Source organism: Pyrus communis, chromosome 4 (genome assembly GCF_041283825.1).
Source record: "Pyrus communis isolate YQ-2024b chromosome 4, ASM4128382v1, whole genome shotgun sequence".
NCBI lineage: Eukaryota > Viridiplantae > Streptophyta > Magnoliopsida > Rosales > Rosaceae > Pyrus > Pyrus communis.
The window spans coordinates 24,668,742-24,692,287 of NC_142568.1; the positions used below are offsets into that span (position 1 = coordinate 24,668,742).

Genomic DNA, 23,546 nt, shown 5'->3' on the forward strand with positions numbered 1-23,546 from the left:
TGGTGGTCATTGGTTTATGAGATTTGTTTTTTCCTTTTGATTTTGAAACAAAACCAAACGGGAGTTCCTTGAGTTTTAGTATGGTGGTTATCAATTTTGGATTTACTTATTGTAAATTGCTCCTCTCCCATTTGGGGCTGAAAAAACTATAAATTAAAATTAAAAAAAAAAAGAGTTGAGAACCCCAAATTGAAATAGACCTTTCAAGGTAAACCCAATTTTTAACGGGCTTATAAGTTAGGTTCGAATCTAAACCAAACCATTTGAAACCAAACTGAAATAAAACTGATTAGGACAGTTCGGTTCTCACTGTCAATATAAACCGTACCAAATAAATTGACAACTTTACCCTTACACCTAATTATTAAAGTTTACCAAAAAAAAAAAAATAATTGAATAATAAAGAAATATATTAGAAAAAGAAAATATTAAAAATAAATAAATTAAACATTAAAAAAATTCACAACTTCACCCCCAATTGTTTTTCGGAACCCTATGGCATGTAGCTGCAGAGTATGTGGGATGAAATTGATTATCTACATGCAAGGGATACTAGAATACCCCTCGTGTGGCATTACCATCTTGCCTTACATAATAAATTTACTACACCCGTCTCACCGACCACATTGATTCATCCAGCTGTGGAGGATCTGTGCACCTCTAAACTAAATCATTTTACAAATTGATGTGGTAACCAAATACCCGTCTCATCTACCACATTGATTCATCCAACTGTGGAGGATCTGTGCACCTCTAAACTAAATCATTTTGCAAATCGATGTGGTAACCGAATCAAATTAATCAGTGTGGCTAAATGATTCCGTCCTTAACACTTATCAACCCGTTAAGAAAGCAAGTTGTGTCCAACATGACCCAAACAGGAATGAAATGACTCGTTTGTCAAGTCTAGACATAGTGACAGTCAAAGGGCCAAGGCTTTATTGGAAAATGAAATACTAGCACCGATACAAATAATACTAATTTACAAATAATATATACATCATATTGACATGATCCACCGCTACAATCAACAAGATGTATCCCTCATCAATTACACAACCTAACGCGAACTTAATTCCTAGACTAGGGGAAAAGGAACCATTTTTTTACGAACAAAAAGGAAGATTCTTTTGAGAAAATACCTAATGAAGGAAAAGAATGTTCCAATTCTTAATCGAGCATCACACAAACTAAACTGTAAAGGCTTTTCAACAATATCTGCCTTTCCTATGTAAGATATTAAAACTCTGACTTCATGAGTTTTACTCGAGATCTTATGCTGACGTTGTCAAAGGGCTTTGCCTGTTCCACATGGATGTAATCCCTTGTCTTAAGAACCTGCAAAACCGTGAGCACAACCACGATCGAACCAGATTATTAAGCATTTCAAACTACACACCCACAATTTGGACAATAACATTTAAATATACGAAAACACAGTATTAAACTTAATGCATACTAAGCCTTATTTTATTACTATTTTCGTTTTCATTTTCAATTTGAAACATGTAAGGGGCGTTTACATGGGAGAAATGAGAAATGAAGCATGGAGGAAGAAGTGTGCGAGGGTTGTGGAAGAAATGCATAGGGAATGGTACACAAAACAAAAGCTAAAATAAAACCAAAACAAAATTGTTATCAATTAGGCTTAAACTAGTTAGACTAGAAATTATTTACCAAATATTTTTCAACAATATATATACAGGCCCTTTATCCAAAAGGATTGGGTAAAAATGGGGACTAGTTGTAGGGCCACCTCCCATCGAACTTCAACGATCTGAACCATCTCTCACACACACACACACACACACACACACACACACACACACACACACACACATATATATATATATATTAAAGATACATAAACTTAAACCTTCCATTGATAGTTCAATATCTTCCTTCACTTGTAAAATTAATGATGTCACATGCTCTAACCTATCTTCAAAGATTTTTCTTTAGCTCAGTTAATTTCATTACATGCTTTTGGGGTTCCCAACATTGTACTACATATAATATATATAAGAATACGCTATCATCCTTATTAATGAAGTCCTTCGTGACTAATTTAGCAGATCACCCAGATAAAAGAAAATCTTAGCATAACATTGATCATAACACTTACCAATGTCTCAAAAAACATCCTTGATGCTTCCTTTCGAGTTTTACCATTTAACAGACTGTCCATGCCAAGAACTTTTTTCCCATGCGCAGGTTCCTTATCAAGTAAAGTCTGGAGATACTTGGCAACAGCCCTATACGAAACTCAAGAGTTGGTTTTTAATAATAACAGAAAACTGATATCAGAATGTCTAATGACAAATAATAGATAATCAATATCACAGAAACACAATCAGCAATTTTAACTTGGGAATTGTATAGCATGAGCATTATGAAAAACCTGTTTACCAGTACACAACCATTTTCTCCAAGTGGATAGAGAGAGGGTTTAGGGTTTTATTATTCAAAATTCTTATATCGAAATATGGAAAAAATTTCATATTGTAACAATGCTTCAAACACACAAACTTGTCAGTATCACCTTCAATGAGGTCATGCAAACCAGAAAAAGCAATTCCACTGTCTTGCAATAAAATGAAAATAGCAGCATGCATTAAACATAGAACCGACCATACGAAGCATGCATACCTGGTACGGGAAGACCATCCACTGTTCTCAAGAAGACGAGTATCTTCAGCGCACGGCATGTCATCAACATATTCAGTTATTTCATCATCATCTACATTCAAAAACTCTGAGAAGAAATAACATATGTTATTCAAAGGAACTCCAGCACATAAGTGCGAGGGAAAAAGGGAATTTTACTTTAAAATACAAAAATACTAATACAAGGAAGCACAGTCATCAAATATGCAAGCACAGACAAATCTTCATTTATGCTCCAGGTGATTTGCGCCAAGTCCACAGAGTTAATAAGAAATTTGGAAGTGCCAAAAAAGTACAAAGAGTACACTCATAAAATGCATAAATAGTTCTGTGCTATGTGGATAATCCATATAGACAAAACGTTCATACCAATAGGTCCTAAGCAGGTACATAATAAATAAGACAGTCCAATGGATAAATGGAAAGAGTCAAGAAGGCAGGAAGAAGACAAAGTCAACCTGTATCATTTCCAAAACCTACGTCTTCACAATCCTGCACAATATAGCCACAATGTGAAGTTAAAAGCACGAATTGTACTTTAGAAAGGGACATATCTTGAAATGGAATTTGGGACAAGAGAACAAAATGACTAATGCACAAAATGACCCTGTTTCCAGAAGACAATGCCTATCTTCCAGGCAAAAACATATATAGTTAAGGAACAGCATTACAAAGTCACGTCATCTTCAATATCATTATTATGGAACTTCAATCAGACAATTCTCAAAAGAATCAGGAGTAAATATGGTAATCATAAAAAATATGGCTCAGAAGGTAGTTTTGCCAGGCAAGGAATGGATCAAATACTTGTTCAAGGAATAAGTTTTTATTTGGTTCTAATAGATATAGGGGATCACCAGCGTGTGGGTGTAAAATTATAACAATTAAACGAAGCCAAATATAGTGTACATGTGTACAACATGTTTCTGTCCCCAAGAAAAATAAGAATACATGCACTGAGTTTCTTTTTTCCCTTTGAAGTGACATTTAATAAAAATAAAAAATAAAAAAACTTTCTTTTCATATGTAAGAGACATTCCAAATAACTTTCAGAACTAAAAATAATGAATGTTAACAACTTACACCACGGTCTTCTGCAACTGCAGCAACTACTGCATCAATGCCACTCTGTGGATCAACCTCCCGAAAACCAAGACTTTCCTTACCATTCAAGGAAGCATTGTCATCACAATGCAAGTTTGCCTCCAGGACCTCAGTTTCATTCACAATATGTTTCTCACTATTTCCAATTCCTTCCACAGGTTGATAATCTGAAAAACTAAGGTTTTTGGATTCTCCAGTTGAGAGCGTAACATTTACATTGTCGGTGAGTTCAGACGCACCTATCCGAACATCTGCTCTGATTTCGACATTATGGTCAACAACTTCAATGGCATCAACTTCTTTCTGGATACTTGCCTCCACTATCAATGCATCCACCTCCATGGGTTGGGTGTCCAACTTATTATTTGGTGACCTGCATAATGCATCCATCTGTAGCAACACATCTTCATCATCAGTTTTATCCATAAGCCTTGACTGGACATTAACATCAGCTGACACCCTGTAAATATCTTCTACAATAGGATCAGCAACTTCAAAATTTTCTTTGTCAATTTCCATTTCAGCTATCTCCCCCAAGGGTTCATGTTTGGAAGTATTAAATTCTTCCAGGTCAGTGATCCCCTGTTCCTGAGCATCAGTATGGTGAGATCTTAGGTTATGATCTTCTTCCTTCTGGTTCTCGTTCTCAATACGAAAGCCAGCAGGCTGTGCTGCTGAGTCATCTCTCATTATTACAGGTTCAGTGCTTCGAAGGGGTTCAATTTCTTTAGTAACATTTGGCTCCAGAAATGATTCTACATCGTTCAATGGCTCCGCAGAAACATTGTTTTGCTCATTTTCGGAAACCCTGGTTGAACTTGTATCAAATGTTCCAGTGTGCAGATAAATCAGTTCCACCGACATGCCTGATAAACATCAAAACCAATTCAGGTGGCTTGTACAGATTTTGTGAAGTATATCAATTGTTCATATTTCTACTGGTCTTCCAAAATAAACCAATAAATGACATGCAGTAATTGGATATACATACGTCTAAGTATAATTATCGTACCAGTAAATATGGGTTCAGTAAAAATTGCATCTTCCAAAAATTGTCGCTGAATCATTGAAATTTCTGGGCGAGTACAAGGAGCCTTTTTTCGCACACGACGTATGTCTTCAGTATTTGTCAGCTGCTGGCGTATTTGACTTCAGAAAACCGGCAGGCAAGTAGTTAGCACTTAGTAATGTAGCACACAACAGCTTATACAAGAAGATAGGTCTAGCATGCTCAGCACGATTATTTTCATCTCAAAACTTACTAAGTAACTAAAGTAACTACCAGTTAGTCAGGTCCCACTCTACTAACATAATCATTACAACTACCGATAATATACTTCAAAAGAACAAAATGTGAAATTTCCCATCGGAACATGCTAATTGCCCAAAGAGACCCACCATTAACTTCTATGTCAAAATATGTTGAGGTGGATGCGACTACAAATCTCAATTATACATAGTAGTATAGGCTTTTCATATTGTGGAGGTCTTAAAACAAGCAGCAAATATTCAAAAGGAAACACCTTTCTTATGCTCAGTAAAAATTAGTTGGTAGCTGTAATTCAAACAATGTAGATATATGGAAATTATCACATACTCGCCATGCAAGACCATTGTATCATCCATTAGCACTTTCCTCTTTGAGGCAGTACCGCGGGCAGCAGTTCTTGAGCGTTTAGTGCATATCAATTCAGGTGCAGGCGGAGTGGGTTTCATTTTTAGAACTGAAGACCTTCCAACTGAATCAACAATAATTTTCAGTTTAGTCAATCATATAAGCCTTAGAAAATTCTTTCAAACAAAAATTCAGGAAAAAGAAAAGGATAAATGCCAGACTGATCTATCAACTCTTGGTCATAACACAAAATGACATGTACAAATTTCTGAAGGCGTGAAGAAAGAATCCTTTTGATACCTAAAATAGAAGACAATAAATCATCATCATCAGGGATAGATTCTGCAGTTCTCTCTCCTCGGGCCTCCCCAAATGATTCAACTGAATTCAAACTATGCACTGTCAGTGTACTTTCTGTGGAACTACGTTTTTTCCCTGAGATGAGTTTAATCCCATCACCATCACCATCACCAGCATCCCCACCTATGACTTCTTTTTCAGGAGTAGGTTCCACTAGAAAATCACTTGGTTTAGAAGTGAACCCCTCTGGTACAGAGAGCAACTTTTCAGGTGCAGGCAAGTTAGAAGTGGCAAACCTATCCAAGTTCTCCAATTGATTGTCCAAAGATGTTGCATTGTCCAATGAACTTGGCCCTACAACCTCAGATGGTAAGTTGAAGGGGATTTCCGAAATTTTATCGGCAGGAGATAGCATATCACGATGACTCGGGAGGGAGCCACACGCCCAGAGCACAGGCACTTCAGCAGATGCCGTATCTTCATGAGTAACAGGCTTGAAAGGATCTGTAATGTTAGGTATGCATGATTGTTCCATATTATTAGCAGTTTCAACATCATTCTGTATTTCAGGCTTTAAACATGTCTGCTGATATTCCAAATAATCTTCTGACGATCTCAGACAGGAATTACTTGAACTAATCTTACGAGCAGGGTCGTCCAACTCAGATGTGACCTGGGAGCAGCTAGGAGATGCAACAGTTTCATCAAACCTAACTCCAGCAGGTTCTGCATGTTGTGCATCCTTTTGATCTAGGAAAGGCATAAGTGGTTCATTGTTTATAACAATACCATTGTGTATATCTTCAATCCTGTTTCGGCCATCCAATGCACCAACTGTCCCATTTAAACATTCTAATACGGGAGAAATGGATTCAATCAGCTCATGCTCCTGTGGCTTTGTTTGTTTGATCTCCATATCGCTCAAATGGTAGCCATTCTCTTTGGGAGAAACCATTGTACTATCATCCCCACAACGCGGACCTGACATACGACCAGCATTTTCTGAGCTGCCCATGGATGCTAAATTTGATAAATTATGGTCTTCGAAATCCAATTGATCACTGCAGGCCATAGGCTCCTGAACCGCAAACAGGTTTGGCTCTTCAAATAGTCCAGGAGTTGATGGAGCTTGAGCATACGTAACAAAATCAGTACTTGCAGCTAGGACATCATTCTGTTCAAAAGGGATATAAAAAAAAATATTCATCATGGAGGCAAGAATTGTATTATACAGAATAGTACATGAATCACACTCCCTCACCCCTCAACAACAACGAAAAAAAAAAAGAGAATAGAACCTCCTTGCTTATACATGGTAAATGAAGAATAATTAGGACAAGACTTCAAAAAGAAAGATGAGGAGTTTTTGGGTAGTACGAATAGATACTAGACCTGGTTTTCAATCCCATTCATTTGTATGGTTTCTGAAGTTCCAGGTATCCCGTCATACATATCATGCTTTTCCAGAGGTGTTACTGATTGGCCCAATGTTTGAGGATCACCACTGAAATAGTTGAAAATGAATACGGTACATCAGAAAATTCGTAGTGTCCAAAGTCATTCCATGGATAAAAAAAATAAAGAAACCACACAACCATCCACATAACTGCACAACAGGGACCAACCTCTTCAACATGAAGTAAAAAAATTCCAAATAAACAAATCAAATCATTGAGGACAGAAACACCCAACTTTAATATGATAACAGGCATACCACTCATAGCTTTCTTCTGCAGCTTAATGACATCAGGAGAAAATAAATTTTGCTTAAAAGTTAAAATAAGAAATCACTACCAGTAATCATATTTACAGATTATTGGATTCCAGACAGATCAATTACAAATTTCAGAGTTCAATTTTAGCATGATAACTTGAGATAAAACATGAGAATTTACCAATCCTATCACTTCAAATTTGTAGTCTCAAATCCCGCGATTTTAAAATTTATTGGTACTTCAAGTTTGAATTACCTTTATCCAAACCCAAGCTTATGATTTTTTTTCCATAAATAATCAATCTTAAGGATATGGTGGTCAAAGAAAACATGGGTTAAGCACAGGCTTTGTTTACTTGAAAAGAGGTAGAAGCATAGGGTCATACAATCCAACAAAGAAGTTGAGATGATCTAATCCTAACTTAAAGGATCCTCTTTGTGCAATCAAACAATGTGTGAGAATTAATAGTAATCTGCGCTTGACACTAAAGAGATATAGAGTTTACTCTGAAATTCCATCATTCACTTGAGTTGCAACCTTGCCAAAGAACAGGTCCTGTTTTCCATCATTCAAAAAACAATAGCATCTATAAGTGACATACATACATGTGTGAGATAATAGTTTTGTATAGTAGAAAACATAAAGATTATATTAATGAGGTCTATGAAGGAAGTAAAACCAACGTGGACCAGCTATTTGTAAAAGTTTACAAACAACCCACAGCCTACGGAAAACAATCCGCCATAAACAAGATAAATGAAAAATAAGACAACAGTTAGGCCACTAGATTCTTGCATAAGCAATGCATAACACGAGCACAAAAAAAAAAAAAAAAAAAAAAAACCAATGAAAGCCACACACAGCACAAAAGATTTTAAACATTGAAAATTGATGAAACCCTACAATTGAAAATCATCCCACTCTGGCTTTGTGCTTGGTTGCTGAAAAGAGGGTATATAAGAGATTTAAACAAAGACACTAACAATACAGGCATGTATGGTTTCTTGAACTGGTGATAAATATTATACACCAGTCAGTAAAAACCCACTAGCCCCCTTTTTACTTAGTCCCAAAGAGCCCATATGAGAATATGAGAGCTTGCACGTGTGTGAACTTTAGCGACTCCAACCAATTTTAAGCATTCTGAGAAGGCTTTACTTTTAGTAGGTGAGTGACACAGGTAGAAACATATAGTCATTCTTTAATCTTCATCAACTACATTTCTTATAGGATCATTTGGGAGCTGAATATATCTGCAAGCCCTGAATCCTTAATTCTGTAATGCCAAACCCTATAACAACCAATTAGCCAAACCCTAGTAACAAATTAGTAAGAGCAGCGGCGAGCCATAATTTCACTGCACCAACACAAATACAAGGAAGCCACGCACACAGATGAAAAAAGATTAAATTTCCATGTGTACATACAGAAGGAAGTAACTTGTAATTCCATAGTATTCAATTACCCAGTCTTTCTTTTTTTCTTTTAAAAGAAATTTACTATTACTAAGGGGAGGGGGGAGGGTTTGAAACTATAACATTAATTCAGGGGAGCGAGGAGTTTCGAACCCGGGACGCATGGTAGAAACCCAACACCCTATCCACTAGGATACTGGACCACATGCAATATTCTATTACCCGGTCCATTACCAACTTATTTCATTTAAAAGTTAATACTACAAAGCAGGTACAAAAAATTACCTCATCAAATTCCAGACCAATTTGAGAAGTATCGCCATCACCAAACCGCTCTGAAAATAAACCACGAAATATTGGACATTTAAGTTAAATCATACATAAACATCATTAAGATTTATCCATCAAATTTAACTCAATGTACAATGATATCAATCATGAGTCATGACAGTGAACTTTTGAGTACTAACCATCAAATCCAAATTGAGATGTCGAGTAAACCACACCCTCCATTGTATCTTGGAGAGTTATTTGCTCCCGTGTACTGACATGATGGTCAACATAGTTACTGCAAAACAACTGAATGTTAAAATTCACACAAATACAAATTTTCATATCCAGCATCTCAACAGCTAAAGCTTTAGCCCTAAACACAATGGAACATACTAACCCCTGAAAAATTTCATTATCTGGTAGCTCAAAATCATCAAGATCAAAAGTCTCAGGCAAGGTGATGGAATGATACGGAGCAGTAGATTCTTCTGGAGGTAAATCAACTGCAGTGGAGCGAAAAGCTTGCTTTATCTTAAGCAAAGCCTCACTGCAATCATCAAACAGGTAATTCACCTTTCTAGAATATATCCTCACAACACCAAGCAGAAGATGGCTGGACAACCTGAGAGCAATTGGAACTTCAGGAAAAAGAATAGAATCTGTACACAAAGATAGACCATGAAAGTTAGACGAGTGGATAGATGAATTTGACATTAAAAAAAAAAAAAAAAAAAAAAAAAAAGCAATACTAAAAATAGAAAAATAACTGAGATCGGAAAAGAAAATAATACTACATAAATCCCCAAATTATAACCCAAAAACAAAATTTGAGTTAAGAAAGTATTCAGAAATCTAAGAACAATATTTCATATTGAGAAAGCATGTGACCCTGACTGGAACTACCTTAAAAACTAGAGAGTTTTCTATGAATGGATGTAGACAACAAAAGCCGGAGCATGGTGCTCAGACCTCAGACGAAGGTGATAAAAATCTCCCTTATTTCTTAATTGCATCAGTTTTTTTATCTTTCTTAGGTCTTGTAACGGCGTGCAACTGCTACTACATGCCCTTATAAATTTAATGCAAGAATAAGATTTAAAAGAATTTAAATGCATGGTATAACTAAGTGTGCTCTGCACTTCAAGAAATTTTATTTTTCTTTTTTTTTTTTGGCGGAGAAGCAACAGTAAAAGAAAGCAATAACTACTGATACAATTGCACCATAACTATAGATTATGACATGCACCAAAGTCTGTCTGATGAATACAAAGTCTTGATTTATAAAACAAAAACTGAATAACAAGCCCTGTGTAACTAAATTACTAAAACAATCCTAGCTTTGAAAACCCTGAGTTTATAATACCTGAGCATAAGCAAAGTTAACGCATAAGTAAAAATACTTGAGAACCAGAAAACCCTATATTACAATAATCCCGGTCCATTCTGCATCAGGTAAACTTCTGGGCATCATTTTGGCCTCAGTCTCTTTAGAACTCAAGGATAAGTAGCCTTGTCATATCTTTTCACATATTCGGTATAAGTGTATTCTGCATCAGGTACACTTCTGGGCATCATTTTGGGCCTCAGTCTCTTTAGAACTTATGGATAAGTAGCTTTGCCATATCTTTTGACATATTTGGTATAAGTGTATTCAGTCTTAGTTTTCTTAGCCCAGTGGAAATCCTATCCACCTTCTTTTCTTTAAAATAAGGTTTGTTTTCTATCAAAATAATAATAAAAATAACTCGGGAAGGAAATTTAGAAAAGAAGGAGAAAATGCAGCTCTTCTTGGAAATGTTTGTGGAGATTTCCTTAAATATAACTCCTTTTGGTTTGTTGTGCTTACACGCAAATATGGATTAATGTCAAAACTGAGGGATTATAATATTGTGGTTAGGGGCTCCAATCATTGTCCTTGGAATGCCATTTTGGAGGGCATGAGGTCATATTTACTAATATTGTGTTGTGCAAATCATTTCATTGTCTTTATAGATTAAAAGATAGTGTTCTCGTAATGTATCCACGGCCGTGTAGGTTTTTTTTTTTTTTTTTGGTAAACAGGTTGGTTTTCTTTTCCATGGGTTGATATCATAAGTTTTGTAGGGTCCCTTTGATAGAAAAATGTATCCTTACAATTTGCTAGATCAAAGAGAAGGTCTTGGAAACTTAGAGGTGAGTCATTGGGCCTTGTGTAAAGCATATTTCAGCAAGTTAAGTGATGAGCCATTTTCCAATGGTTAAAGTACCTAAAAACTTGTGATACTATGCAAAAAGAATGCTTAATTTTGCATATACACCACCTGTGTACCATATGCAAAAAAGAGGTCAAGACCATTGATAACATTATTCTTCATTTCTCCATTGCTTTAATGCCCTGGGGTAAGTGGTTTATGGAAGTCAAGCTGTTAAGGGTAATTCCAGATTCATGCAATTTCAATGGTGTGTGAGAAGCATTTTTTTGTGTGGTGTGTGTGTGTGCGCGCGAGGAGGAGGAGGAGGAGGAGGAAGGGGGGGGGGGGCGGATGGCATTTTGATTCATCAGGCAGCTTGTCCATGAAATTTGTTGCTGCGTATTTTAAAAAAGGAAAGAATCTATGGGTTTCAGCCTTATGGTTAGTGGCTCATGGGAATTTAAAGCGCCCCTCGAAGTCAAAGTCTTTACTTGGTTAGTGGCTCATGGGAAGGTTAACACTCGACATGCTTATAAAAGGAGACCCAATTCTAACCTATGCCCTCAATGGTGTCTCCTTTGCAAGAATTGTCTATACTCTGCTGATGGCATATTTTTACGTTGTCCAGTGGCTTTGATTATATGGCTGCATTTGTTTAGGGAATTTGAGATTAGTTGGGTTGTATCCATAGGTTGTTCTTACCTGGGGAAGAAAACTAAGACTTTATGGGGCTGCATGGTTTTGGTTATGTTCTAGGTAATGTGGATGGAAAGAAATAGGATAGTCTATGAGGATTTTCTGAAAGCAGAGGAGAGAAGTTATGGGAAGAAGTTCGCTTAAGGTTTTCAATATGGGCTTTGGTTTCTACAAAATTTGAAGAGTAATCCTTCTGAGTTATTTGGCTTGACTGGAAAGCTGCAACAGTTAGCATAAAGAGTTTTTGTAACTGTTTCAATTTCAGGGGGACTTTATTTGTTTTCTCGATTTTGCCTTCTGTTTTTCTTTGTGCTCAGAAGCAATAAAACTTTGTTTCTTTCTCCAAAAATAATTTGTTTGAAAGAACACAAGGATTTACAATTAAATAAATAAATAAAAACGTATGTTTAGAGTCAGACAAACCAATTTTTCTTTATTCATGCAGATTGGCAGGCTGCTACAATTATGATGGTATATTTTCTCCAGGTTAGCTGTTCTGTAATCACTGTGTTGCTATCTATACATTTGGTTTCCACTGCTGTAGTTGTATTGTTTCTGCTTCTTATAAAGGTAATTGTTCCAGCGTTTACAAAATTCAACACAATCCACAATTAAATCTGAAAATTTGCTACTTTTATTTTTCTATATTTTCTAAAGAGAAGGAATAATAAACATGGACCATAAGGTAAAAAAATAATATGAGAACTGACCTACGGAGACGCCAATATCGGTGTCGGCGACCTGATTCTTGCGAAGCTTGCGCTCCAAATGTGCCGCTATCCATATCGTCCCAAGAGGACCTTTCTTGGCCAATATAAACTGAGAATAAAACATTTCTCTCTGATTTTTTTTCCCACCTTAAATCTCACCCGATTACATACAACAATCTTTCTATACAGGTAAAGGCGAAGCGAAACCCCAAATTTTCACGCCAACCCAGACTTAAGAAGCTTCCACCATCCCCTTCGCTACCAAAACATCAAAAGGAAAAACACCAAATTTACATGACAAGACTTATCCTCCAAAACCTAAAAACTTGCAATCTTCTCCTCAACCTGGATTTAGGAGAATCCCAAATTAACAAACCAGAAAACCCTAACAAACCATAGCTGCTATTACACCCTTTCCCTGAAGCTTATAAAATCACCTCACTATTTGGTCAAGAAATTGGAGCTTTGGAGAGAAGGAGATTCAGCAACTTTCAAGTGGTTGGAATTGACGAAGCGAAGCAAAATAAGAGTTGGACCCTTGAAACCCAGGCGTCGTAGAACAGGGCTGGGTAGATGGAGAGAAAATTATACAGCTTGGAGTTGGATTTGCAAGGTGCCAAGGACTGAGTTTGACCCACTGAGTCAGAGATCGGACCGAGTCGAAGCGTTTTTGAACAGAGAGAGAGAGTCTATGTGAAACAGGAGAGAGGCAGCGCCCTCAGATTTTCGAACTTAACTGTTATGGTGTGGTTTGGTGCACCTTTGGTGATAAATTTTAGATTTTGGGACTAGGAATCAAACGGCGTGGAGCTATGACCAAAACGAAAGTACGTGGAACAATATTTTCAACTCAACATCTCTTTTCTTGGAAATGATTTTACCGTCTTAAATATGAGTTATAACTTTTGTTTTTTTTTTTTCTTTGGATAAATTACACAAAACTATTATAAAGGTAAATTACACTTTATATCTTAGATTTGGGATCTATTTCAATTCCTTACAACATCTTCAAAACATTTTACTTTCATATCTTAAGTACTATTTTATTTCAAAATAATACATCCGTTACATTTTTCATCCATTAATTCGTTAAATGCTGATGTAGTTGCCAAATGTCTGCCACGTGACAAATAAAATAATTTTTTAATTTAAAAAAAAAAACTTGAATTTTTTCAAAAAAAGAGAAACCCACATCTGCAAGAAGAAGAAGAAGAAGAGAGGGAGGAAGGAAGATGGGTTTGGGTGGGTGCAGAGATGGGTCGGGGTGGGTAGGGGGACGGGAGGAGGGCCGCCGTGCCGGTGGGGGGAGGTGGAAGGAGGGTCGCCGGGGGGGGGGGTTCTGGGAAATTGAAACGAGAAGAAGAAGAAGAAGAAGAAGAGGGAAGAAGGGAGATGGGTCTAGGTGGGTGGGGAGATGGGTCGGGGGATGGGAGGAGGGTCGCTGGGTGCGGGGTGAGAGGGGAGGGGAGGCGGAAAGAGGGTCGCGGGGGGTTTTGGGAATTTGAAACGGGAGATGGGTCTGGGTGGGTGGGGAGATGGGTTGGGGTGGGTGGGGGGACGGGAGGAGGGTCGCGGGAAGGGGGGAAGGTGGAAGGAGGGTCATGGTGGGTTCTAGGAATTTGAAACCCTTTTCTTCTTCTTCTTCTCGGTCGATGGGGGGGTTGGGGGGGGGGGGGAGGGACAATTTTTTTTTTTTTGTTCTTTATTCTTCTGGGTCGCTGGGGGAGGGGGGATGGACAATTTTTTATTTTTTATTTTTTCTTCCTCCCTCTTCTTCTTCTGATATATTTTTTTAGTTCTTTCTTCTTTTGGGTCGCTTTTTGGGGGGGGGGGGGTGGGTGATGGACAATTTTTTTTTTCTTTCTTCCTCCCTTTTCTTCTTCTTGCAGAAATGGGTTTCAATTTATTTTTTTTGAGAAAATTTAAAAAAATTTATTTTATTTGCCACGTGGCAGACATTTGGCAGCCACATGACATATATGTGGCAGCCACGTCAGCATTTAACGGATCAATGGATGGAAAATGTAACGGAGGTATTATTTTGAAATAAAATAATATTTAAGGTATGAAAGTGAAATGTTTTGAAGATGTTGTAAGTAATTGAAATAGACCCCAAACCTAAGGTATGAAAGTGTAATTTACTTCTATTTTAATTATAGATCAAATCAAAATCTCATACGTCATATTTTAAACATTGCTAGTTTTGTATTCTTTTCATTTTTGGCAGAAATGATCTTTAATGAATGTCCTATGAGATGTATAGTTGAATTTTTGAAATATAACTGTAGACCCATAAATTGGGATGAAGTTCTCATTACCTGTATTAATTCAAAAGGTTAATCTCAGTTTATTATCCTAAAGTTCTTGGTTTTCAATATTTAGTATATGAAGTTTTATCATCCCAGAATGGTACATAAAGTTATAATTTTGAGACACTTTCATACATCCGTTAAGGTTGCTGTTAAATTACCGTTAACTGATGATGTGGCATCTACGTAGAGAATAACTGGTCACCATGTAGATATTAAAAATAAAAAAATAAAAACAATAAATTAATAAAATAAAAAACTTAAAAAAAATAAAAAATAAAAAACTTTTGGGCATTTCTCCCTCACCACTTCCGACCCCCTTCCTTCTCTCCTCTGCACCCACCTTTCCCCTTCCCTCTTTGACTCCGCCCACTCCATTTCTCTCTCTCCGTAGCCAAAGACGTCAGATTTACCAGAATGTCCGCCATCTCATTGTATCTGTCATAGTGGAGGAGAGTGGATGAAGTCCTTCACCTGGCTCTCGCCGTCGAAGTGGTGTTTGGGCCTGCCGGGTCTGGGTGCGGGAGCTGGAGCTAGAGACGGGCTGGGAGCCAAAGCGTCGTAAATCGGCAGAATCATACAAGTCCAGTGACAACCCCCTTCCGTTTCGAACATGAATGACTTTAGAAGGTTCTGTCATCGTGGAAAACCCTGCAACAACCCAACCAACCATAGCCAACAACACATTAGCATTTTCAGGCATAACCCAATTTCAAACAACACCAAATACACCATAGCTGTGTAATAGCAATGCAAATTCTTAAGTTCAGTGACAACCCCAAATTAACCAGATAAAAATGGCTTCAAACAACAATAATTCCCTTCAAAATACAAAAAATTATTGAGCTTTTCTTCAAAAAATTAATTAGAAAACCAAATTAAGCTTCTTTTTTTCAGCGGGCAAAACAGTAAACGAATAGGGTAAACTGAGCTGACAAATTTGATAAGAACTCAAAGCCTAAAGACCTGTTTGGTTGCCAAGAAAACAACGGAAGGAAAATAATAGCTGAAGAATCAAACACGTCCAGTGACGTATTAGATCCCAGTTATCGGATTAAGATTTTCCCTGGCTATTTCTCTACAACCAAACGCACCTTCATATGCCTAAAACGACATCGACGATGGAAGGTAAGACAGAGGAAAGGGACTTGCCTGAGAGAGAGAGAGAGAGAGAGAGAGAGAGAGAGGGTGGAGTCAAAGAGGGAGGGGGGAAAGGCGGGTGCAGAGGAGAGAAGGGAGGCGGGTCGGAATGGGTGAGGGAGAAAAGCCCAAAAGTATTTTTTAATTTTTATTATTTTATTAATTTAGTTGTTTTTTATTTTTTAATATCCATGTGGCGTCTAGTTATTGTTCATATGGATATCACGTCATCAGTTAACAATAAATTTAACAATAACCTTAACGGATGTATGAAAGTGTCCCAAAATTATAACTTTATGTATCACTCTAGGATGAAAAAACTTCATGTGCCACATATTGAAAACCAAGAAACTTTAGGGTAGTAAATTGAGATTAACCCTAATTCGAAAATTTGTATTTCGGGTACTTTTCTTTCAATTCAACAGTTATATAGTTTCTTATTCTTTTTATTTTTTGGCAAAGATTATCTTTAAGGGATAACCTATGAGATGTACGGTTGGATTTCCGAAATATAACTCGTAAACCCATAAAGTGGGATGATATTCTCATTACTTGTATTAATTCAAAAATCTGTATTTCAAGCACTTTTCTTTCAATTCGATAGTCATATAGTTTCGTATTCTTTTTATTTTTGGCACAGATGATCTTTAAGGAATGACTTATGAAATGTATAGTTGGATTTTCAAAATATAACTCATAAACTCATAAAGTGGGATGATGTTCTCATTACCTGTGTTAATTCGAAAATCTATATTTTGGGAACTTTTCTTTCAATTCAACAATCATATGGTTTCATATTCTTTTCATTTTTTGACAGAGAAGATTTTTAAGAGATAACTTATGAGATGTACAACTAGATTTTTGAATATAACTTGTAGACTCGGAAAGTGAGATGATATTCTTATTACTCGTATTAATTCGAAAATCCATAGTTCGGGAACATTTCTTTCAATTCAACAGTCATATAGTTTCGCATTCTTTTCATTTTTGGCAGAGATGATTTTTAAGGGGATGACCTATGAGATGTACACTTGGGTTTTCGAAATATAACTCATAGACCCATAAAGTGGGATAACGTTCTCATTACCCGTATTAATTCAAAAATTTGTATTTCGGGTACTTTTCTTTCAATTCAACAGTCATACAGTTTTGTATTCTTTTTATTTTTTGGTATATATGATCTTTAAGGAATGACCTATGAGATGTATGGTTGGATTACTGAAATATAACTCATAGACCCATTTAGTGGATTGATGTTCTCATTACCTGCATTAATTCAAAAATCTATATTTTGTGCACTTTTCTTTTTATTCAAAGGTCATATAGTTTCGCATTCTCTTTATTTTTGGTGTAGATGATCTTCAAGGGATGACATATGAGATGTACATTTGGATTTCCGAAATATAACTCGTAGACCCGTAAAGTGAGATGATGTTCTCATTACCCGTATTAATTTGAAAATCTGTATTTCGGACACTTTTATTTCAATTCAAAGGTCCTATATTATTTTTAATTTTGGTAGAAACGATCGTCAAGGAATGACCTATGAGATGTAAATTTGGATTTCCAAAATATAACTCGTAGACCCGTAAAGTAGGATGATGTTCTCATTACCCGTATTAATTCGAAAATTTGTATTTCAGGCACTTTTCTTTTAATTCGGGGGACATATAGTTTCGTATTCTCTTTATTTTAAGTGCAGATGATCTTCAAGGGATGACCTATGTGATATACAGTAAGATTTTCGAAATATAACTCATAGACCCATAAAGTGGTAGGATGTTCTCATTACACGTAGTACTTCAAAAATCTGTCAGATTTTCGAAATATAACTCGTAGACCCATAAAGTGGTAGGATGTTCTCATTACACGTATTACTTCGAAAATATGTATTTTTGACATTTTTCTTTGAATTCAACAGTCATATAGTTTCATATTCTTTTTTTGTTTTTGGTAGATATGATCTTTCAGGGATGACCTATGAGATGTATGGTTGGATTTTCAAAATATAACTAGTGGACCCAAAACGTGGGATGATGTTCTCATTACTTGCATTAATTTGAAAATCAGTATTTCGGATGCTATTCTTTCAATTCAAGCGTCATATAGTTTCGTATTCTTTTTATTTTTGGCAGAGATGATTTTTAAAGGATGACTAATGAGATGTACCGTTAGATTTCCGAAATATAACTCGTAGACCCATAAAGTGGGATGATGTTTTCATTATCCGTATAAATTCGAAAATCTGTATTTTGGGCACTTTTCTTTTAGTTCAAGGGTCATATATTTTCGTATTCTCTTTATTTTTGGCATAGATGATCCTCAAGGGATGACCTATGAGATATACATCTGGATTTCCAAAATATAACTCGTAGACCAATAAAGCGGAATGATGTTCTCATTTCCCGTATTAATTAGAAAAATCTGTATTTCAGGCAGTTTTATTTTAATTCAAAGGACATATAGTTTCATATTCTTTTTATTTTTGTAGAGATGATCTTCAAGGGATGTCCTATGTGATGTAGGGTTGGATTTTCAGAATATATCTTGTAGACCCATAAAGGGGGATGATGTTCTCATTACTCGTATTACTTCTAAAATCTGTATTTGGGGCACTTTTATATCAATTCAAAGGTCATATAGTTTTGTATTCTTTTTATTTTTGGTAGATATGATCCTCAATCGATGACCTATGAGATATACAGTTGGATTGTCGAAATATAACTCGTAGACCCATAAAGTGGGAGGATGTTCTCATTACCCATATTAATTCAAACATATCTATTTCAAGCACTTTTTCTTTCAATTCAACCATCATATATTTTCTTATTCTTTTCATTTTTGACATAGATGGTATTTAAAGGATGAACTATGAGATGTATAGTTGGATTTTCGAAACAGAACTCGTAGACAAATAAAGTAAGATGATGTTCTCAATACCCTATTAATTCAAAAATCTGCATTTCAGGCAATTTTCTTTCAATTCAATCGTCATATAGCTTCGTATTCTTTTTATTTTTGGTAAAGATGATCTTTAAGGGATGACCTATGAGATGTATAGTTGAATTTTTGAAATATAACTTGTAGACCCATAAAGTGGGATGATGTTCTCATTACACGTATTAATTCGAAAATGTATATTTCGGGCAGTTTCCTTTCAATTCAACAGTCATATAGTTTTGTATTCATTTTATTTTTGGTATACATAACCTTTAAGGGATGACCAATGAGATTTATAGTTGGATTTTGAAAATATAACTCTTAGACCCATAAAGTGGGATGATGTTCTCATTACCTGTATTAATTCGAAAATTTGTATTTCAGGCACTTTTCTTTCAATTCAAGGGTCATATAGTTTCGTATTCTTTTTTATTTTTGGCACATATGATCTTTAAGGATGATCTATACGATATGGAGTTGGATTTTCGAAATATAAATCGTAGACCATAAAGTGGGATAATGTTCCCATTACCCGTATTAATTCGAAAATCTGTATCTTGAGCACTTTTCTTTCAATTCAAGGGTGATATAGTTTTGTATTATTTTTATATTTGGCATAGATGATCTTTAAGGGATGACCTATGAGATGTACGGTTCGGTTTCTGAAATATAACTCGTAGACCCTAATATTCTCATTACCCGTATTAAATCGAAAATCTGTATTTCGTGCACTTTTCTTTTAATTCAAGTGTCATATAGTTCGTATTCTCTTTATTTTTGGCGTAGATGGTCTTCAAGGGATGACCTATTAGATGTGCTTTTGGATTTTTGAAATATAACTCGTAGACCCAAAAAGTGAGATAATGTTCTCATTATCCGTATTAATTCAAAAATCTGTATTTCAGGAACTTTTATTCAATTCAAGGGTCATATAGTTTCATATTCTTTTTATTTTTGGCAAAAATGATCTTTAAGGGATGACCTATGAGATGTACGATTGGATTTCCGAAATATAACTCATAGACCCACAAAGTTGGATGATGTTCTCATTATCCGTATTAATTCGAAAATCTGTATTTCATGAACTTTTCTTTTAATTCAAGGGTCATATAGTTTCATATCCTCTTTATTTTTGGCATAGATGATTTTGAAGGGATGACCTATTAGATGTGCATTTGGATTTCCAAAATATAACTTGTAGACCCATAAAGTGGGATGATGTTCTAATTACCCGTATTAACTCAAAAATTTGTATTTCGGGCATTTTTTTAATTTCGAGGGTCATATAGTTTCGTATTCCCATTATTTTTGGCAAAGATGATCTTCAAGGGATAACATACGAGATGTGCATTTGGATTTCTGAAATATAACTCGTAGACCCGTAAAGTGGGAAGATGTTCTCATTACTCGTATTAATTCAAAAACCAGTATTTTGGGCACTTTTCTTTCAATTTAATAGTCATATAATTACATATTCTTTTTGTTTTTGACAGAGACGATCTTTAAGGGATGACCTATATGAGATACAGTTGGATTTTCAAAATATTACTCATGGATTCATAAAGCAGGATGATGTTCTCGTTACTCGCATTAATTCAAAAATTTGTATTTCTTACACTTTTCTTTCAATTCAAGGGTCATATATTTTCGTATTCTCTTTATTTTTGGCATAGATGATCTTTAAAGATGACCTTATGAGATGTACATTTAGATTTCTGAAATATAACTCGTAAACCTGTAAAGTGGGATGATGTTCTCATTTCCTGTATTAATTAAAAATATGTATTTCATGCACTTTTCTTTCAATTCAACAGTCATATAGTTTCGTATTCTTTTTATTTTTGGCAGAGATGATCTTCAAGAGATGACCCTATGAGATGAATAGTTGGATTTTCAAAATATAACTCGTAGACCCATAAAGTGGGAGGATGTTCTCATTACCTGTATTACTTAAAAAATCTGCAGTTCTGGCATTTTTCTTTCAATTCAACAATGATAGAGTTTCATATTCTTTTTTGTTTTTGGCATAGATGATCTTTAAGGGATGACTTATGAGGTGTATAGTTGGATTTTCAAAATATAACTTGTGGACCCATAAAGTGGGATGATGTTCTCATTACCCATATTAATTTGAAAATATCTATTTTGAGCACTTTTTCTTTCAATTCAACCTTTATATATTTTCATATTCTTTTCATTTTTGGCATGGATGACATTTAAGGGATGAACTATGAGATGTACAGTTGAATTTTCGAAATAGAACTCGTTGACAAATCAAGTGAGATGATGTTCTCATTACCCGTATAAATAGGAAAATATGTATTTCGGGCACTATGCTTTCAATTTAACCGTCATATGGTTCATATTCTTTTTATTTTCGGCAGAGATGATCATTAAGGGATGACCTATGGGATGTACAATTGGATCTTGAAAATAAAACTCGCGGACCCATAAAGTGGGATGATGTTCTCATTACCTGTATTAATTCGAAAATTTGTATTATTTTGTGCACTTTTCTTTTGGTCATATAGTTTCCTATTCTCTTTATTTTTGGCATAGATGATCTTCAAGGGATGACCTATTAGATGTGTTTTTGGATTTCTGAAATATAACTCATAGACCCGAAAAGTGAGATGATGTTCTCATTACCCGTATTAATTCAAAAATCTGTATTTCGGGAACTTTTATTTCAATTCAAGGGCAATATAATTTCATATTCATTTTATTTTTGGCAGAGATGATGTTTAAGGGATAACCTATGAGATGTACAGTTGGATTTCCGAAATATAACACGTAGACCCATAAAGTGGGATGATGTTCTCATTACTCGTATTAATTCGAAAATCTGTATTTCTTGCACTTTTCTTTTAATTCAAGGGTCATATAGTTTTGTATTCTCTTTATTTTTGGCGTAGATGATCTTCAAGGGATGACCTATTAGATGTACGTTTGGATTTCCAAAATATAACTTGTAGACCTGTAAAGTGGGATGATGTTCTAATTACCCGTATTAACTCGAAAATTGGTATTTTGGGCACTTTTCTTTTAATTCGAGGGTCATATAGTTTCGTATTCCCATTATTTTTGGTAGAGATGATCTTCAAGGGATGACATACGAGATGTGCACTTGGATTTCTGAAATATAACTCGTAGACCTTTGAAGTAGGATGATGTTCTCATTAACCGTATTAATTCAAAAATCGGCATTTCGGGCACTTTTCTTTCAATTCAATAGTCATATAATTACGTATTCTTTTTGTTTTTGGTAGAGATGATCTATAAGGGATAACCTATAAAGGCTATGGTTAGATTTTCAAAATATTACTCGTGGATTCATAAAGCAGGATGATGTTCTCATTACCCGTATTAATTTGAAAATCTGTATTTCTGGCACTTTTCTTTCAATTCAAGGGTCATATATTTTCGTATTCTCTTTATTTTTGGCATAGATGATCTTCAAAGATGATCCTATGAGATGTACATTATGGATTTCTAAAATATAACTCGTTGACCCGTAAAGTTGGATCAAGGCTGGTCTTGAGATTTTTGAGGCTCGGGGCAATACCAAAATAAGTGCCCTAGTATAACTCCATGTCAGAAAAAAAAAACAATTGTTTTAGTGTTCATATTTGTGCATGCCAATGTAACTTTTCTTTGATAAAATGATAGCAGGATGTGAGGGATTATGCTAAGCAACAAGATGGGTTGGCTATAATTTGGTATCTAACTTGTCATTTAAAAGACTCAAACCTAGATCTCTCACTTATAAGTGAAGAAAAAATAGATTTCACATCTAAGCCATAATATTAGTTTGTATTTAGATAAGGGTACACAAATATTTCACAAGCAAAAATCAACTAAGGTATGAAAGGTATTTTTGTATAAAACTTATAGTTATCGGATAATTTTCTAATTTATTGTCCCTTGGGGCTTCATAAGAATTGTCATATTTTTCTCTCTCTAATTTTTATATATAATGTTATAAACAATGACTGAATGTGACATCCCGTCCCAAAATTCATATTAACGTACGTGTGAAATTACGACTCTACCCCTAGTTAGTTTCGTTTACGTTTAGTGTCGTTTTGTGTGGTGTGGCATGTGTTGGACCACACACACACACACTCACACACACTGTCTCTCTCTTCCGTGTTTCCCTCTCCCTCTGTCTCTTCTCTGTCTCTGTCTCTCTCTCCCTCGAGTTTCTTTTCCTTTCCCACTCACCATAAACGTACGGACAACACATAACTCACCCAAACCTTAGTAGATCGAGGGAACCAACTACACCATTGAACTCGTGAGGTTGAGAGGAGCACGATCATACCATTTTCAGGTGAGAAATCATTCGTTTTCACGTCGATTCGAGGTAATCCGATTTGAACACTATTCATGCAAACTTAATCTAGCATGTTTTTGGAATTTTTAAGCTCGTAGATGTCTTAGTGAGGTCCCAAGGAGCCTCAGAGTGCTTCGTTGGACGAGTTTGGACGT

The 23,546-nt window shown here is 35.6% G+C and overlaps 1 protein-coding gene across 1 annotated transcript; it reads right to left on the reverse strand.

The window, feature by feature from the left end:
* Positions 1-916: 916 nt before the first annotated feature.
* LOC137722374 (sister chromatid cohesion 1 protein 4) lies at positions 917-13,533 on the reverse strand. The gene is made up of 14 exons (XM_068461359.2): positions 12,667-13,533; positions 9,487-9,748; positions 9,287-9,384; positions 9,102-9,151; positions 7,907-7,956; positions 7,079-7,190; positions 5,687-6,860; positions 5,369-5,510; positions 4,784-4,920; positions 3,751-4,637; positions 3,126-3,159; positions 2,650-2,755; positions 2,126-2,255; positions 917-1,338 (listed from the first exon to the last, which is right to left on the reverse strand). Exons 1-14 carry the CDS (start codon positions 12,788-12,790, stop codon positions 1,240-1,242), a joined length of 3,405 nt encoding a protein of 1,134 aa, XP_068317460.1. The 5' UTR covers positions 12,791-13,533; the 3' UTR covers positions 917-1,239.
* Positions 13,534-23,546: the final 10,013 nt, after the last annotated feature.